Source organism: Lutra lutra, chromosome 8 (genome assembly GCF_902655055.1).
Source record: "Lutra lutra chromosome 8, mLutLut1.2, whole genome shotgun sequence".
Classification (NCBI taxonomy): domain Eukaryota; kingdom Metazoa; phylum Chordata; class Mammalia; order Carnivora; family Mustelidae; genus Lutra; species Lutra lutra.
The window spans coordinates 91,748,824-91,768,717 of NC_062285.1; the positions used below are offsets into that span (position 1 = coordinate 91,748,824).

At 44.8% G+C, this 19,894-nt stretch overlaps 1 protein-coding gene across 7 annotated transcripts in view; it reads right to left on the minus strand.

Annotated features, from left to right (window-relative positions):
• Positions 1-18,472, minus strand: part of PHC1 (polyhomeotic homolog 1) — a 21,788-nt gene extending 3,316 nt beyond the window's left edge. For 2 of the 7 annotated variants that reach the window (XM_047743033.1, XM_047743032.1), the window contains exons 1-10: positions 15,088-15,245; positions 13,448-13,558; positions 12,366-12,446; positions 11,672-11,821; positions 10,916-11,047; positions 4,712-5,207; positions 2,458-3,236; positions 1,519-1,666; positions 1,062-1,273; positions 360-474 (exon numbers count right to left, since the gene is read on the minus strand). In XM_047743033.1, the coding sequence (XP_047598989.1) occupies positions 360-474; positions 1,062-1,273; positions 1,519-1,666; positions 2,458-3,236; positions 4,712-5,207; positions 10,916-11,047; positions 11,672-11,821; positions 12,366-12,446; positions 13,448-13,558; positions 15,088-15,201 (2,338 nt within the window). In that variant the 5' untranslated portion in view covers positions 15,202-15,245. Of the gene's footprint in view, positions 1-359; positions 475-1,061; positions 1,274-1,518; positions 1,667-2,457; positions 3,237-4,711; positions 5,208-10,915; positions 11,072-11,671; positions 11,822-12,365; positions 12,447-13,447; positions 13,559-15,087; positions 15,246-16,900; positions 18,063-18,203 lie in introns of those variants that run through there. The other 5 variants (XM_047743038.1, XM_047743037.1, XM_047743036.1 and 2 more) reach the window with 4 other exon arrangements.
• Between the last annotated feature and the right edge of the window lie 1,422 nt (positions 18,473-19,894).

The following is a 19,894-nucleotide window of genomic DNA, read 5'->3' on the forward strand; positions in this document are numbered from 1 at the left end:
TCCCAACACAAGTTTACAAAAGCAGTGGGAGTAATATAAACTGGAGTCCTTAATATAGATGATAAAACCTAGAATGAGAAATGGAAATTTAGAAATATCCTATTTTACATCACCTTTTGAAAAATACATACTTAGAGTAAATAATTCAAGAGGTTAGCTTGATAAAATTACCCTAATTCTATAGGGAACTCCTTTTGTGTGATTCTATACATTTTGATATTTAATATCAAAATGTTCCTGCATGTGGCTGGACTTCATACAACTCCCACTTTAAATAATTACTATTTCACACTGAGTGCTCAAACACATCTATCTCCCTGAGCCTCCTTCCCCAGATGGGTCTCTAAATAAATACTTACCAGCAGATGGGCTGTCCCCTCCCAAGGGGCCCCCTGACTGATTCTCATTCAGCCCTGTAGGCAGGCCAGTCTGTAGTGGCTTCTCAGACTCTTTCAGTAACTGAGAACAACCCACCTGTGCCAGAAAAAGTTTACAGTTAAGTTAGCCTAGTTCCTTTCTGCTTCTCTATAACTTTCCCCAGTATTTCTCACTGCCATGTCTTTGCCTGGTTCTCAGAGTTAATGGCCACGTCTGGTTTAGAAAAACATTTCTCAACATGGCAATCAAGAGGCCCTACCTGGCTCTTTTCAGATAAGCCACTGGAAAACATGTTCTTAACTTGGCACCCTAGCTTGTCCTTTTCCTTCCAAAGTTGCAGACACCTGCATTCTAGGCCTAGTTCTGCAACTCCTGGTATCTAGAAAAGTCCCTTAACTTCTCTACCACAAATTTCTTCATCATGAGACAGCCTAGTTTGTGTAACTAAACATTACAGCTTCTTCCTTCTCTTCTCCTCTTCCCAACATTTGCATTTGTTGGTCTATACATACGCTTTCCTTTCCCCCTTCCCTTCCTCCTCCACAATTAACTATACAAACAATAGAATTAAACCATTCTCCAATAATTAAATAGTTCTGAGATTTGATTTTAGTGAACTTTGGAAAGATAATAATCAGATCAAGTCCCCACTTGAAAGTCCCACCTTATGGCCCTGCCCTCACCGGGAAAGGCTCTGCTCCTTCCTGGATAACGAAGCCTTCAATGATGTGGGTGAGAATCTGGGGCTTCACGATGGCCTGTGGGGGTTTTGAGTCACCCATTTGTCTGGACACCATGGCTAGTGTAGGGGGGGGCGCAGCTGGGGCAGGAGCCAAGGCTACTAGTTCACTGCTTGGAGTACTAGCATTCACACCAGTCACCGGTTCAGCTTTCTCTGGAACAGATTAAGGAACCGATAAGAGGATGACGTAACTGATCCATCTATTAACCAAGCCAGTCTGATCTTCCACAATAATACATGTTCACCTTTGATCATTCACCCTGGAGTCCCTGTTTTTGGATCTACCCATTGGTCCACCAAGTTCAGGGTCATCTTCTACAGAACCAGATTTAGCTCTGAGCTCACTCAGAACAGTTCTCTAATCTCTGCACTCAAATCACACTGCAGAAGTCAGTTACCTCCAAGACTGCTCTTCTCCTCCATGGCCTTTGGGCTTTCGGCTACTGGAGATGCCTTGGCAGGAAGCATTGAACCCAATGTGGAGACATCATCTCTCTCCTCCTCAGACTCTGCCTTGCGTTTGACAGCCAATGTCTGGGGTTTGCTCTATACAGTGAAAAACAGGAAAGAAACCAAGATGTATGAATGAAGGACATAAGGAACCTCAATGACCACCATACTATCAGTGAAAATGTTCTTGGTTCCAGATTACCCAATCTGCATACTTCCCATGGTACACTAGAATTCCCGGTCATTCCCAAGAAGTGTATCTTCTACATCAGGACAAAAGAAAATGTCACATTTAGTCCTGACCTACACCTCAGGATTCTAGTTCATTATGGCTCCACCGAGAACCAACGTTTTTCTAAAGACCAACTTAAGTGAGTAAGGCTATCTTGACCTAATTTAGTACAGATCCAAAAACCCAGAATGATTTCAGGAGCAAATCAAGCAGTGTGAAGTACAGATTATTATACACGGTAATGTCTTTCCTACAAAAGGAATCAAATAAATACCAGTATCTTAACCTTCCATCAATGCCTCTCTTACAAAAGGACAAACCATATCTTTTAAGTGTTACAGTTTGTAACAAATAGTTGTTACAGATGAAACAATATGATTCACAGAGCAGTTGGTGCAATACCATATTCACCTGCCATGCTCACTCACCCACACATATTATCTATTTGTTATGGACTAAATGTTTGCGGTTCCCCTCCCCCACCCAATTCCTAAGTCCTAACCCCAGTATGGCTGAATTTGGAGATGGGGCTTCTAAGGAAGTAATGAAAGCAAAATGATAAGTATCAGTATCTCAACCTTCCGAACTCATTACTCCCCTCCTAAGTTAAGTTCTATGTCCACTGAGCCCCAGGTCCACTCAAGACCTCACTCACCGGCAGGTGCACAGACTGCATGTAGAAGGCAGCAGGTACCTGGGCCACAACAGGTGAGGAGGTCGTAGCCCCACCCTTTACCACATGCGCTGTCCCCTGCACAGGAGCGAGGCTCATCCCAGACGCCAGCGTGGGAGGGCACTCTTGCAGGGCCCCGGCAGGCTGGGATGAAGGTGGCGAGGAGGCCAAATGGGCCTGACTGGGCTGCACTGTATTGGGCATGCCCCGGGAAGTAGGGACAGCAGCGGCCAGCTGTGCCAACCCCAGAGCCTGTGCCTGGGCCGTCCCAGGCTGCCGGGTGCCCACCACTTGCACAGGGATATGGGGTGGTGGTTGCTGGGTAGCTGACATCTTAGCAGCGCCTAACTGAGGAGGCTTGATAGGTGCTACAGGTGGTTTGGACTGAATGGGGATGGGTGGCTTGGGGGTTGGGTCAGGTGGGAGGGACAAGGGTGAAGACTGAAGCATGGGTTGAACAACCAGGGTCTGGGCTTGCTGCTGGGACTGGGAAGGAGGGACCTGCTGAGTAGGTGGGACCTGCGGTGGCTGAGGGGCAGTGAGGGTGGCAGCTGGGGGCGGGGGCGGCGGCTGCTGCTGCTGCTGCTGCTGCTGAGCCAGCTGGAGGTGTGTGGCTGTGTGGAGGAGCTGGGACTGCCGGTGCTGGAACTGCTGCTGGTGATGGATGGCGATCTGCTGCTGGATCACCACCTGTTTCTGCTGGAGGTGGATCTGCTGCTGTTGCTGAATCAGGGAGTGGGGCTGGATCTGCGTGTAGGTGGCTACAGCAGGGCGCCCCGAGCGGAACAAAGAAGAGCGGAAAATTATCATCGTTACAAATTGAAAGGGAAATCACCTTTCCAAGGTGCACTTGGGTCTGGGATCACACAGTGAAGGGAAATCGAACCTGGCGGACCCAAGAGATAATTTCATTCACACTCTTGCCTCTGAGTCAGACAAAACCAAGTCTCTCTCCATAGTGAAGCACCTCCAGGGAAGAAGTCCCTTGCCCAATCATTTCACGGTCCTTGGTACTTTCTTGCAGCTATCTAACTTTTATTTTCTTTGCTACACTAAATCCTGATAGTTTGACCCAGCAAAGGAGAATGGCTGGCCCATCTCCTGTATGATTAGACTGAGTTCTTCAAGGGTTGAGTCCTTGCTCTATTCATTTTTACATCCCTAGAACCCAGCCCCATGCCTGGCACATGATAAAGACTCAATGGTCACTGAGGGAATTAATGTCCACAAAGATAAAGATTCCAACATCCTCCCACGAATGCCTGGGTTTTTCAGACTCATCAGTTTGGTCACCACCTAGAAGAAGGCATAAGAGTCAGTGGCTGCAGGTCCAGCCTTTATGCAGTTTCCTCCACTGCAGGTGAAGCCAAGATACACCAGTCTCCCAGATCGCCCAGAGAGCACATATGACATGAAAACACTTTGGAAACAGAGTGCTAGGGTATGTAAATACTAGGTGGTAGTAGTACAGCCGGTGATTAACTCTTAACTTTTTTGTAAGCAAATCATCCAAACAGAGCAACAACTGAAGTGCCAGAAACAAGGCAGGTAAAAATAAACATTACCAAGTGAGGTATGCACATCTAACTATACCGAACCACATTCTAAAAGCAACTATAAACCATTTGAGGTTATTATTATTTATTCCTTTTTTTATCCTTATCCTTGATACAGATGATCACAAGTTAACTATACTAAACCGTTTGCTAGTCCTGAGTGCTCTAAGGCACTTAGACCATCTCCACTCTACCCTGGTCCAACTAATCATCATTAAACAGAGTAAGGAGAGAAGTCATCCCTTGCACTAAATCGTAAACTCCATGGGGACAAGGAATCTGTTGTTCAAACATGCATCCCCAAATAATACATTATATGTTAATAACTAAAAAAAAAAAAAAAAAAAAAAAGATGCATCCCTAACACCTCCTACAACACAGTAGGCAATACCCAGTAAGAACTGGATAAATGAATGGGTGGGATGGATAAACTGACAAACTCAAGGCCTAAGAAGGGGACAAAGCAATTTGTACAGATTGCTGCCTTGTGGAACAGAGATCTACTTCTGCTACCTGTCCTACTCTCTCCCTGGACTAATCTGATAAAGGCTGATGTGATTTTTTTTTTCCTTCCACTACTCCAGGACCCAGAGAAGCAGGATAAATGGCAAAGAAAAGTACTCTGAGGATTTCAAACAAGTTCTGAGAGAATAATGACATTGTGAGAGGTGAGAGCTTACCTGAGCTAATAAGGGTCTGGCTGGGAGCAGGTGTAGCTGTCCGTGTCAGGTTCATGCCCACATTCTGCTGACCAGCCCCATCTGCTTCTGCCTTCTTGGCCGCTGCACTTTCTGCTTCTGTCTGGCTTCCCTGACTCACAGTCACTGTTTGGGCTGCAGGCAAGGGCTGCACCACTCCTGTGCCCTTCCTGGGACAGCTCCCACCCCCACCCATTCCTGAGGAAGGCAATGGACCCAAGCCCCCAGGTGCCTGGCCACCACCACCTGGCCCCATGGACCCTGGGATGCTACTCCCACTGCCTGTGCCAGCTTGACTGAGGTTGAGGGACTGGCCTGAGGCCCCAGAGGAAGCCTGAGCCACAGCGAGGGCTTGGCTAGAGGCCTGGGAGAGGCTAGAGACAGGGGAGGCTCCAGGAGGAATGGCCTTCTGAGTAGAGCCTTGCATTTGGGGTCCTTGGGCTGAGGCCTGTTGGTTCCTCACTGCCAAATTCTGCACCTGAAAGATAAGAAGAAAAACATATATTGAGAAGAGGGGAACAGGAAGCATGAAGGTCAAAGACTTCTGTGACCGATTCAGAAGCAGTGAAGACAGCTACAGATATTCCCAGCCCCCTTCAAAACTTGTCCCCTTACCTTTACAATTACATACATTGAAGTCCTTCCAGTCACCCGGGGAGGGACTCTTGAATCCTATTTGATTTTTAGTCTCCTTCATTCACTATCAAATCTATCAGCAAGTTCGCTCATTTATTCCTTCGAAATGTCTCAAATTTTCCTTTCTTCTGTTTATTCATTCAACATTGGCCAAATACCCTACTATGTTTCCGGTAGTACACTGGATACTGGAAATGCAGGGATGAAAGACAATGTCCCTGCTCTTAATAATGAGTACTTTCTACCAGAAAAGACAGACACGAAAATCACCAATAAACCTGTCATACTATACAGAGATATGCACAAAGTGCCATGGGAGCACAGAGGAGGAAGACAGACTCAGCCCGGGGAGACTGGGGAAAACTTCCTGAAAGTCTTTTGTTTCATCTGAGACTCCATGGGTGAGAGGGAAAGTGAAGTTTGAAGACACAGGTAACAACACTTGGAAGACCATCGAGTGAAGAAAGAGCAGAGCATTTTTGGAAATTATAAATATTTCATTATGTTTGGGGTGAGTTAGAGGGAGTGACAAGAAATGAAGCTAGGAAGACAGGCTGAGGCCGGGGAGGTAGAACCGTGCCAGATCGGGAAGGGCTCAGTATGTTCAAATGAGGAAGAGAAAGTCTGTCTTCCCCATTGTTGTATTTCCAGCATCTAGCACAGTGCCTGATAGAGTAAGTACTCCGAAATATGAAGAGAAGACTGATGAGCACTTCAAATGACAGGAAGCCACTGAAGACTATTAATCAGAATAAAGATCATCAACACTACAGCTGAAACCATTCTTTTAAACACTGCTGACAGAAGTGTAAATCAGTAAAACTGCTTTGAAAACAGTTTGGCATCCTATCCTAAAGCTGAACATTCACACACCCTCTGATCCAGGAATTCTACAGGAGCAACTCTTGCTCCTATAGCAACAGGAGGCATGTGTAGGGAAGTCCACAGCAGCACTACTCAGTTAATGGAAGTCTGGAAGCAACCCAAATGGCCATTATCAGAAGAGAAGATGAATGAACCACAGTATATTCACATGGTTCAATACTACAGAGAAATCGAAATTAATAAAATACAACGACATGCAACAATACAGATGGATCTTGACAATAAGCTATTAAGAAAGTATTCCCCCCAAATTACATACAGCACAAAGACCTTCTACACTTAAATACAAATATATATATATATATATATTTACAATATATATACACAATATATATATACATATATATATACAAATATATATATATAAATACAATATATATATACAAATATATATATATATATATATATATATATATATATATATATATATATAAAATGTGTGTGTGTATAAAATATATGGAACGTATGGTATCTGGAATTTACTTCTAAATAATCCACAGTGGAGGGAAATGGCCTAGAGAGAAAGGCTGTGTGTTGATAAATATTGCAGCTGGTTAGCAGGTGTGCAGAGATTCGTGTATTTTTCTATTTTTGCATAAGTGAAATTTTCCATAATAAGTACTTTTGAAAAACCCATGTAAACACAATAAAACTATAGAAAAAGGGACACAGGGCAGGATGAACCTAGGAATCAGAACCATTGTTACCATAGGTAGGGGCAGGCAGTTGGTGGAGCTGGGGAATGCTTATTACATCATTAAAACATAGTAAGTAAATAAGATTGGGCCATGATTGGACCACTGCTGAGAGGTATCATGAACCAAGAATTATGACTTATCAAACTCGGCACACCAGAAATACCATTTAAAATAACGTTAGGAACAACATGTATTTTCTTATTGAAAAAACCTATTCTGATGATAATATGGAAGACGCTTAGAGGTAGACAAGGCTGAAGTCAAGAGACCAATTAGAAAACTAGAAGAGTAATGCAGGTGAAAAATACAAGGAACCTGAGTTCAGGCAAGCAGTAAAGAGGTGAGAGCTTTTGAGAGAGCTTTACAGGACTTTACAGGAATTACCAGGATGGGGTGTTGGGGCGCTTAATGTGAAAGGACAATTATATAGTTTGTTTCCAATCAGCTTTCCATAATGACTACTCAAAACTTTCCTAGTCTCCCAATATACCTCAGAACCACTTGCTCTTCCCCATCTTCCTCATCACCCCTGCAGAGATGATAAAATCACTATGTGAGCAGTTCCATCACCAAATCTATAATCCCCTTCATGAATCCCCACCACCACCTTTTCCCTGCTCTCCCCTCTATCAGCCCTCCTATCAAATCCTTCTCCACACTCAGGGCCTCAACTCTCCTCCTTCTCAAGGAGCTTATGCTATCAATTCCTTCCTGTCTCTTCAACCTCCCCTCTAAGGCACCCTCCGATCACACCTGAACCCCAATTCCCCAACCCCAGCTTCATCCCCCTTTCCTTTGATTGCTAAACTGGTAATAATTGTTTACATTCACTGCATCTATTCTCACTATCCAGCCATTCCTCAGGTGATACTAGTTTGGCTTCAACCCCCCCATACCCCCAAACTCCACTGAAATGGTTCTCTGTCAATATTGGTAACTCTTTCTTGTCCTACTACATTTGACAGAGGACTCCCTGCCACTTCTAACGTTCTGCTCCCTTGTCTTCATGACGCTACACAATCCAGATTTTCCTGTTTCACCTTCTACTCCCTCTGCCACTTCATCAGCCTCTACTGACCTTGAGCTGTTCTATTTTCTAAGGAGCAGTCCTAACCCTCAGGGTTCCATTTCTCATACCAATCCGTACCTTTCCCTAAGCAATGCCAAACGCTCTCTTGACTTCCATTATCCTGTGTCTACTCTTGAATGTTTATTTCCATGCAGATCTTCTCTCTATACTCAAGCACCAGCTATCTAAAACTGCTGACCTCATGACCCAGTGACTCACAAGCACATCCAAGACAGCGGTGTACTAAAGTTAACCTCACCAGAAGTTCCACTTCTCCAACAGTCTACCTCTCTAGTCATACTACGCAGTCACCTCACTGCTGTCACATCTCGTCCCTGGCACCTCTCTCAACTGAATCAGCTTTCCTTTTTCAAAGATCTTCTAAGTTTTTTCTCAAATCTATTCATTTCTGTCCACATCCATTGTAACTGCCTAACCCAAACACCATCTTTCCTCTAAATTGTTGTCCCTAGATTCACACTCATTTATTCACACACGCTTCCATTTATTCTCTACAGAGGAGCTAACATAGTCTTTTTGTTTTTTTTAAGATTTTACTTATTTATTTGACAGAGAAAGAGACAGTGAGAGAGGGAATGCAAGCAGGGGGAGTGGGAGAGAGGGAAGCAGGCTCCCGGCTGAGCAGAGAGCCCCATGCCGGGCTCCATCCCAAGGCCCTGGGATCATGACCTGAGCTGAAAGCAGATGCTCAACCCACTGAGCCACTATGCCCCCAACATAGTCTCTAAACAAACAAATGAACAAGCTTCAAACCCCACCATGTGATTTCCAAATTTAAAATCCTCCCATAATGTCCTATCACCCTTCACATAAAGCCCAAAACCCTAAAGACTCTCCCCAATGCCCTGCAAGAAGAAGTCTCTCCTACCTCCCCAGCACCATCTCCATCCCGCTTTGCCAAACTCCAAGCATGCAGGTCTTCTTTCAAGTCCTCAAATATATAAAGCTCCTTCCCTCCTCTTTGGATTCAAGGGGTATTTGGACATAAGGTTTCCATTGCCTTCACCACTCTCTTTCCATGCCTTCACCAGACACCCAATTTAAATGTCACCTCCTCGGGGCGGTCTTCTCAACTTTCACCCCAATCCCAAGGCTGAATAAGGTCTCTTTCTGTGTTTTCAGAGCACTCTGTACTTTCTAATGAAGCAATTGTTAAGCCATTCAGGTGATTTTTGTTTAATGTCTGGTGCTTCAGTGATTTGTCATCTCTAACTTATTTAATCCTCAACACACTCCAAGGTAGGTATTTAACAACAGCTATTTTATACATGAAGAAACTGGCAAAAAGATGTTAGGCCGTCTGCCTAGGTCACACAGTAAGTCATGGACTTGGAATCAGATTCTTATTTTCAAACACTACTCTGTCCCTTCATATATTGACACCCAAATATCTGATGAGTAAAGAGATGGATAAATCAAAGAACTGGATATGAAACCAGTCTCAACCTCATCCTCTGATCCCGATGCTGTTACCATAGTCTAAAACGAACGTCTGGGGCTCCTGGGTGGCTCAGTGGTTAAAGCCTCTGCCTTCGGCTCAGGTCATGATCCCAGTGTCCTGGGATGGAGCCCCACATCAGGCTCTCTGCTCAGCAGGGAGCCTGCTTCCTCCTCTCTCTCTGCCTGCCTCTCTGCCTATTTGTGATCTCTGTCTGTCAAATAAATAAAATCTTTAAAAATAACAACAACAACCAAAAAACGAACGTCTTACCCTAGTAACTAAATGAGCCCTAAGAATCTCTTACTGGGTTCCTTAACTCCTCTTTCTTCTCCAGGCACATGTTCCCAGATGATTCTTTCCAAAGTATTGTCCTTATCCTATTAATCTGCTGTTCAATAGCCAGCCATGACCCCTGCTACCTACAAAGTTACTTGGCTTTCATACTTCTCCCTGACAATGACCTTTTCTAACATCAGGTGTGTTGTCTCCACTTTACCCACTCATCCCCAATTCAGTCACATACAAGTCATGGCTTTACACACACTGTTCTCTCTCCAGTTTTCTTCTAACTCCAAATCAAATTCTACCAATCTTTCGAGAATCTGCTCAAGTATCCCAAAAGTCACTGAGCAGGAATGCAGCCAACTCTTCTCTAAACTCATGTGTCACTCTGAGTTAGGACCATTTACTTTGTACTCTTTTGGGCACTAAGGTCTTTGTACTTCTTTGTTCTCTAAGATCTTTGAAGACTTGATTTGTCTTTCTTTCCAAGCTTCCCAAGTTTCTAGTATATATCTGAGCACATCAGTAGAAAGAGCTCAATCTCACTATTTACTTGCTAACTGATAAACTAAGAGAATGAAAAAAGTTATTACGAGATCTCAATTTGTATTCCATCATAAGAAGCCAAAACTTCAGGCTCGAAATCCATGTCCATGTTTGGGGGTAAGGCACAGAAAGCAATGGTGAGGAACACTTTCCTGGGCACAGAGACCACTGAGAGTCAGCAGCCACAGTAACTCATAAAGAGAAGGACACAAACATCCTTCCTGCGACAGCCTGGTGGGCTTCATATCTACCTAACTGCAGAATTCCCTCAGCCATCCCTCACTTTAAGAGAGCACTGCAAAGAGAGAGAATTAAGATCCTGAATAAAACTGAGCCATGGAGGTCTAAAAGAATGTAAGGACATCTGCCCTGGATTGAGAATAAGGCTTCCCAGGTCCACAGGGCTGTTTTCAGTCAACTCCACCTCCCTTCCTAATTCAGATAACTCAAAAGTTACAAGGAATTCGAGTGCTATGGAAATGAAGAAAAGGGGAGAAAAAATAAGAACCCTGAGAAGTTGTCATGGGGTAGCAGGGTAGGCCCTGGTCTGTGGTGGTTCCCTTTATCCTCCCCAGTGCCCATCCGCAGGTCAAGTGGTTGCCACTGACCTGATCTGCATCTGTATGAACTCCCGGAGATGGAGCAGATGGCACCTCCTGCTGGACTGCAGCCACCGCCCCGTTAGGCATCAGGATGAGTTGGGAGGCTAGAGGCACATTCCGGCCCAGGGTCCGGTTTACCTGCAATAGGTTTCCCAGCTGTGGCTGGCAAGGAGAGGAGGAAGAGGAAGAGCAAAGGAAAGAGAACAAGAGAAGAAGAAAGACAGAAGAAATGGAAGGGAAGGACCACAAGACAAAATAAACAGAAGATACGAAACTGCTAAGCCCTGCCCCTTTCCACACCAACCCAGGAGACCCTTATTCTCCATATGCAATGAATCATCCAGAAGGAAACTTAGAATGTATATAAAACTATAGATTGATATCAAAGAGTCAAACATCAAAGAAGTTGAGACAATGAGGATTTTAGAGCAAGTATTTATGCGTAGTAAGTAGATAGGCTAAGAGATAACACTTAGAATTTGGGTACTCGAGCCACAGGTTTAAAGATTAGATTATATGTGACACTACTTCAGTCAAAAATACTAAGGCAAACACCTTCTCACTTAGGATCTCAATGCAATCTGCAGGCTACCTGTGAATACCAAGCATCACTTCTAGAGATAGGTAAGGCCTAGAAAGTCCATCAGCGTATCTTACCATATTTGGACAACCATATTTATATCAAACAGCTTTCACTCAAGTCTTTGCCAGGGGCAGAACAATTATGCCTCTGGAACAATGGCGGTTTTGTCTGTGGCTTACCCGTAGATACATCTGGGCCTGGGACTGGTTGAGAGGTGGGGAGGTGGTGTTCCCCAGTAGCACAGATTGGGTCAAAGTGGTAGCACTGGGAGAGCTCACACTCTGCGATCGGCTGATGAGCTGGGCGGCCGACGTGGTGGCCAGATTGATCTGTGTGGTACAGAAAGGAACCAGAACTAAGGATTTTGGAAAGGTAAAAAGAAATGCACATCACTGACAAATGCAGAGGGACACAGTCAAGAACAGAATATCTCATTTTCTTCTTTTTTTAAGAACAGACGATCTCATTTTCAGAGTCAGGGGGAAATGAATAATACCTTCCTGACCATAACTGTCATCCTGACTACTGCAGGGTAGTACCAAAGTAAAGAAACTAGTCCCTAACCACTAACCTAACTACTAACATTACTAGCTGAGAGGGAAAAGGAACAAAATGGAACAGACTTCACGCCTCATTAAAAGGTCCAGAGATGAGTCCCCTTCCTTTTTCATCCCCTCTTCGCCAGGATTTTCTTTCTCCTTTCTTAGACCTCCTCCCTGAGACTCCGATATAGGCTCAGGTCAGTTGTTTCCCTTTTACTAATATTGTCTACGTAAGAGCAATCATCATCATTCACGGCTCAATACACAAGGATGTTTCACCCAGAGACCCAGGGAAGGAAGCATCTCAGTGGGGAGACCCAGTACTACTCACTGAGGCCTGGGTGGTGGTAGTCTGCTGCTGGGCAGTGCTGGTGTTTGGGGAGCTGGCCTGCCGACTGGCAGCAATCGTGGCCTGTTAGAGGGGAAAAGAAACAAGAAAGAGCAGAGACAATGGAGGAAAAGACTGAATCTTGGAATCACAGGCACAAAATGTAATAGAGAGTTCAGATAAAAAGCCAGAGGCTCTACTATGGAACAAGGAAAAGTATATTCACTAATTCCAAAACCCTCACATTACCACATATGCCAGCCTAATAACTCCCACATAACCCTTCAGGGGCAATCAGGTACTCTGCCCCCCTCCTCCCACTTTCTTTTAGGTGGAAGAAGAACCTTTGATCAGATAATAATCATGAGTCACTCATATGTCTAACCCAGGGCTGTCTAAAACAAATACAATGTGAGCCACATAAATAATTTTCTAGTATGCATTTTTAAAAAGTGAAAAGAGGTGTAACTGGGTGGCTCAGTCAGTTAAGCGTCTGCCTTCGGCTCAGGTCATGATCCCAGGGTCCCAGGATCAAGTCCCGCCCTCGGGCTCCCTGCTCAGCATGAAGCCTGCTTCTCTCCCTCTCCCCTCCCCACAAGCTTGTGCTCGCTCTATCTTGCTCTCTTTCTCAATCTCAAATAAATAAAATTTTAAAAAATAAAAAGTAAAAAAGTGAAAAGAAACAGGAGAAATAAACTTTACTCAAGCCAATGTATCTCATTTCAATATACAACCAATAAAAACAAACTACTGAGATAGTTTATATTTCCTTATGCTATGTTTTTGAAATCCAAAATTGTACTATACAGCTCAATATGGACTGGCCACATTTTAAGTGCTCAACAGCTACACGTGACTAATGGCTGCCATATTGGACAGTGCAGTTCTGGAACACAGCCATTCTACCTCCTAATTCCTACTGCAACCCCAAAAACTAAGATCCCTTCATCCTCCTATAGGAGGACAGGAGGTAGAAAAGACTATGATTCTACCCTGAGTGGCAGGAGGAGTGGAAGCAGTATGCCCCAACCCACCTGTAGTGCCCATCCCCTCCCTCTTGGGCCAGCTAGCTGCTGACCTCTCACCTGCTGGACCGCAGCCAGACTATGCAGCTGGGCATTGCTGAGCTGCTGCTGGAGCATGAACTGGTGGAAATACTGAGCCGCGTTGGGCTGACGCTGCAGTGCCTGCAGAGCCTAAGAGGAAAAGAGAGGATCAACCCACTTAGAATGAATCACTCCTAATTCCTATTCTATGCAAATGACTGTGATAAGGTGAAAGGGACAATTGGGAAAAAGAAAAACAAAGGGAGATGGGGAATGTGGCTAAATCAACATCTGATTTGCCCATTTTTATATTAGAACTAGTAAGTTCACATAGTCTTCAAAAAGTGGAGAAACAGGGGTGCCTGGGTGGCTCAGTGGGTTAAAGCCTCTGCCTTCGGCTCAGGTCATGATCCCAGGGTTCTGGGATGGAGCCCCATATTGGGTTCTCTGCTCAGCAGGGAGCCTGCTTCCTCCTCTTTCTCTGCCTGCCTCTCTGCCTACTTGTGATCTCTGCCTGTGAAATAAATAAAGTCTTAAAAAAAAAAAAGTGGAGAAACAATTAATTCTGTTATTCTCTATTCTTGTATATAAAGAAAAGGAATATAAGCAATGTAACTCACAGGAACTCTTAATTCCCAAAATGGAATGGAATTCCCAAAATGACATAGCAAGAAAAAGAACTGGGACTAGACAAGTTGAAAATAAACTGGACATCAAATAATATAAAGAGAAGAAGGGGCACCAGGCTGGCTCAGTTGGTAGAGTATGCAACTCTTAGTCTTGGAGTTGTGAGTTCTAGCCCCAGACTGGGCACAGAGCTTACTTAAAAAAAGTAAAAACAGGGGAGCCTGGATGGCTCAGTCAGTTAAGCATTCAACTCTTGTTCTCAGCTCAGGTCTATGATCTCAGGGTCATGAGATCAAGCCCAAGGTTGGGCTCCAACATGGAGCCTACTTAAAAATAAATGAATGAAAAAAATAAAGACCATATTCTAGGGACACAATTCTAGGGACACAAAAGACCATGCTCTAGGACACAAAGGTGACAGAGCCCCAAGTGGTTGAAAATGATGAAAAATAGAGTAAATAGTGGCTTGTGAAAGATTTTATCAAGTAATATTTTCAAATAACTGGCATGTCAAACACATAAATGTTTATAAAGATGACACTGGTAATGCAGTTTGAGTGTCACCTTTGGGTTATTACTGTATTCTTATTCCATAATAACTAGAACTATTCTTATTTTGTGCCTAGTTATTCTAGCAACTAAGATATTTTGAGTAAAATGCCCCATTCCCAAGATTTTTTAAAGCATAGGATTTACTATTTGTCTAAAAATAAAACTCCAAGGAGTTTCATACTTCCATTACTCAGGATGATTTACAAGAGAGACCAAAGGTTAAAAACCTGACAATCCACGAAGAGAAACGGTTAGTTAGACTCTAGCTACATGAACTGAATGGTATAAAAAAAACCATGATTTGAAGACTGAATCTCATTCTCTGCTTGCTTGAACTGTTGTAAACTCCTAAGATTCTCAGAGTTGGAAGGGACGTTAGTTATCACCTAATCCAACTCTCCCAGTTTGCTGGAAAGGAACAACAAGCGGCTATCTTCCAGCATCAGTGCCCACCTGAAGCCAATATTCACAGATCACAGCCCCTCACACTTGAGCCTCACCTGCACCGCCTGCCGTTCATACAGTGACATCTGAGCTATCTGGGGCCGAGAGCTGCCCCCAGAGCTGGAGCTCCCATTGGTGGAATTGGAGTTCTGCTCACTCTCAGTCTCCATGATAGTGGTCCAGGGTCTCAAAAGCCGTTGCTCTGACTCAAGACCTAGATGGAAGTAGCGAAGGATTAAAATTCACACCTGATCTCAAACTATTATTTCCTGTTATTTTTCATGTTATCTAATACTCTTCCTCTCTTCCCTCCGTTATCCATGATTCCTTGGGCTTCTTTAACTACCAAATCTGCAATACACACTTATAACCATATGCTTCCTGTACCATCTTTTGAAGCTATCCAGTGTCTCAAAAGAAACCCTTACAGATTCCCTCATGACTATCTATTAAATATCAAGTGGCTAGAATGTAAGACCATAATACTAAGGCTACCTTACATTCCCATAGCATTTGTAACAGTTTAAAATAGTCCCGCTTAAAAGTTATTGTTTTCTCATTTTTACCTGCACCTGCAACATCAGTACCAACATCACCTTAACAATGGCCACCACCGACTGAGAAGCCACCAGGTGCCTCCTCTCGCTGGGCTAGGCTCTTCATCTCCATTACCTCTCATAGTGCTTTAAGGTAAATATGATTGTCCCCATCTTATAATTGTAGAAATGAGGTTTTCCAAGATTAAAGAAGTTATCCTAGTAGGTATCAAGTCTTTACATTAATACGTGCTGCTTCCTCAAACCAGGGGGAAAAAAAAAAAAGCAGTGTCATTTCGTTTGAGTGTTCACTGTCCTCATTTTATGGAGCAGGGGCTCAAGATACAGATATGTTAAATGCATCATGGAAAGTCATAAAACTAGAAGTAGAGGACGCCTGACTGGCTCAGTGGGAAGAGCATGCAAGTCATGATCTTGGGATCATGAGTTCAAGCCCCACACTGGGTGTAGAGATTACTTAAATATAACTTTAAAACAAAACAAAACAAAAACTAGGAGGTAGGAGAGCTAGTCTGCAGCCAAAATAGCTGTCTGATTCCAGCTCAGCTACTAATAAAGACACCGTGGGCAGATCACCTTCCCTGCCAGCCCCTCAGTTCCCCCATTTGTAGAAAAGCCTTCGCAACTGAATATATCATTTTAACAAATGACTACCAGGCATTAAACATATTAAATACACAGCAATGAAAGGCTTCAAGAAAGTAAAACTAAACTTTTCACTTTAGTAATCAGAGTTTACTCTCTGCGGTCTACACTAAAATTTGCCAAAAGACATGAAGACATTGCTAGGAACCAAGCAGAGACAGGAGAAAAGAAGCAAGAAGAAATATGCCTCCAAATAACACTAAATGACAGTAAGGGGTTTTGTTCATTCTTCTTTTATTTTCCTCTTTTGTTGGGCCTAGACACTACCTTCTCTACTCTGGAGGCACGGGGCCACTAGAAATATTAGGTCAGCAAAGCACTGTTTGGTTTAGGAATGTAAACATCAAACCAGAATTTCTGCTAAGGCCTGTCAACAGTTTTATCACAATGGATTTATCATAATGATTACATCCAAAATAAAGTAAATAAAATCAAACCGCTTGGCCCTGGAAACAGAGTTGGGGAGATTTCTTATTCAGTTCCCAATATCATCTGATCGCATCATTATCCCCCACACACTCAACCCATCTCTTCAGTTTTATTTAGGTGTAGCAAACATCACTGCAAACATGGAATATAACCCAAGGAGTACACAGGAGAAATCATATCAGCTTCAACTCTATAGTTATCTTCTCCCACAATATCAAAGCACTAAACAGATACAGACCCATGAATCCTCATTATCAGCATGTGAAGAAAAAAAGTGGGTAAGGATTAGAGGCAGCATGGCATAGTTGTATAGATCAATGGACTTAGTTTACTGTACTCAAAGACATGAGACCCCTTTTTCAGCTAGAGGAGACATTAACTCCTACATTCATAGGTGAAAATGCTTATACTGTAGGACCCCACATCTCCCCCAAAATGGAAGTCTTTTTTTTTTTTTTTTCAGATTGTGAAATGAAAATAGAGATGGAAAGATACTGGCTTAAGTAATAAAATCAGGAGAAACTGACATCAAAACCAGGAGTCCTGGACCCGAGGCACACAGATCTATTCACTTGTGATTAACGTTGGGACTGCACAATTAAATACAGAAAATGAAAACAACAAAAGGTTTGGGAGGCACAGTGCATTTAAATGTTCAGAATTACATCAGGAGAGAAAGTGTGAGAAGCTGATCCACAGAGGTGCCCACAATCGCTAAACTATTGTCACCCTGAAAGGTAGTATTTGAGTGTGTATGGGCTGGGTTGGGTTCATTGGGTCGGTTTGGGTGGGTAAGGAGCACAGACCTCTAGAAGGCAGGTAGAAAAGGTTAGTTAAGTGGACCTGCGACTGGGTCCACTGAGCCAAGAGTTGGAGGAAATAAATTTCCCTAAACCTAAAACTCTGTCTTGTAGAAAGTATGGGACACAGAAGGCGGCAAGAGAAGGGAGTAGGGGGTTGTTGGGGAAGACTGTGCCAAAGAAATGGAAGTGATCTGGAGAACAGGAATAGTAAGCGCCCAGGGGTCCTTGTTGTATACAGAACCTTGATGAAAATGAGGTTCCAAAGAGGAATCAAAGACACCGAGGGGAAGGGGACAGATAGAGTGGAGCCAGGAGTGAACTGACCCAAGTGTGCAGGGAAATGTGCTTACTGATAGCCGGGAGACAAGCAGGAGAGAGACAGACAGGAGTCAAGAATTGGAGACCGAGAGACCAAGCGGACCATAAAAAGCAGGGAGATTACCAGACAGCATGCTTGGATGGGAGGACCAAAGTCAGAGAAGGAAAAATGAATGAGAAAATGAGCAGTCAGAAGCAACTAGAGTGACGGACAGACGGCATTCAGCGCAGCGAAATGAATAGCAAGAAGACTTGGACAGACAGAGCCGAAGGACCGCAGAGCGAAGCGCAGAGGTAGGCAGGGAAAGAAACTGGGGGAGGTACCTGGGGCGTTACAGACGGAGGTGGCTGAAGAAACATCCCCGCGCAGCCAAGCCCCCAGAGGTCCTGCCCCTCCCCAACCCGCGGCCGCCCGGGTACCTTCGCGCCTGGCTCTGCACCCGAGTGCTCCCGGGGGGCGTCCACCTCAAGTGCCGGGGTCCCCAGTCGCCGGGCTGGGCGGGGGGCTCGCTCGGCCTCCGCGGCGGGCTCCCCTCTCCTCCTCCCCTTCCTGGAGGGGCGGGGGCGCCGAGGGCGGGGTGGGAGGTGCCCGGCGCGGCCGCGGCTCCCCGCCCCTCCCGCCGCTCCGGGTGCGGGCCCGGCCGCGGCTCTGCCAGGCCTCCGGGGCTCGCTCCGGGCCTGTCACTTCCTGCCGGGCCGAGAGGGTGGGGGCTGCGGGCCGGGGGCTGCGGGCCGGGCTGGAGGAGGGGGCTGGCGGGGAGGTGCTTCCGGGGCAGCTGGACCCCTCCCCCGTCCCTCCCCTCCCCTCGGCGCCCTCCTCCCCGTCCTCCCTCCCGCGCGTCCCTCGTTTCCTGCCGGCGCCCGTTGCCATGACGACGCCGCTCCCGGGCCTCTGCGCTCCAGGCCCCGGGGTTGGTTTTTTGTTGTTTTTTTTTCCCCCCCTCTCTCGCTCTCTTTCTCCTCTTTTTTTCCCTTCTTTCTCTCCGAGTTCTGCTCGCCGGTTGGAGGGACGAAACTGAGAAAGTGCTGGCCTCTAGTGGGGACCTCGCTCTCACCGAGGAGATGGGAGAAGGGAGGGAAGTGACGTGAAAAGGGGGGGGGGAGGTATTTTCTGGAGCTTCTGGGAATAAGGGATAGAAAGAAAGGATCAAAGGGACGGTCAAGCAGAGAGGGAGAAAGCGAAGCCACAACCCTAAGAGAAACCCTAAGGGAAAGGGAATTAAGCCGAGGAAAGGAGAGAACGGGGAGGGGGGGAAGGGGGAGAGAACGGGGGAAAAAAAAAAAGACTGAGGAATTGGAGAGAGAATGCTGATTGTTTAATCCCTCACCTCAACTCCGAGAAGGCGGGAAAGAAGGCTGCTCAGAAACTGAACCCATTAGGAGTTGACGTTCATTTAAAAGCAGCCACTCAATAAGACTTGCTTTGAGTAACACATTTAAGTCGGTAGCTTCAGGGATTTTATGTACGTGTGTGTTCTTAGATTTAAGTGTATGTAAAAGAGAACGACAAAAATAAGGGAAGAAGTATAAAGAGAACAGAACAATGGAGCTGTATTTGGGGATGCTAAACACTGGATGAGGCAGTAGCCTTTGTCATTTTATTTACGATAGCAGTTTGTCAGTTTTTAATTCTCCTAGTCTTGAGAATATTCAGGAAATATTCGCAGAGCACCTAGGATGTGTCGCCTCCTGATTTGGAAGCTTGGATTACTTCGGTGCACAGAACAAAGATAACTGCCCTCCTTTACCCTTACAGAAGGCTGGGGGACTCCTCGTGGACTAGTAACTGAGGCTGGTGCTTTTCTGGTGTCCTCTTAATCCAGTAACTATTTTTTACGTCATATTTTTTTCTAAACTCTGTTTTCGTCAGTTATTTTCTCTTAATTCTCTCCTTTAAAAGCCAATGCATGCTTTGTTTTTAGAGGAAAAAAATAGGAGTTTTCTCTTTGTTTATAAATTAGATCCGTTTAGATTTGCACCCAGAGAGGTGAGTTTGGACTCCTGGCTCTTAGTTTGTGGTAGCCAGATTTATGTCAAGAAATCCCTGCCAGGCTTCTAAGAACCAGCCAGACGAGTATGTGAGGGAAGAAACCGGAGGGCAGCCAAAGGAC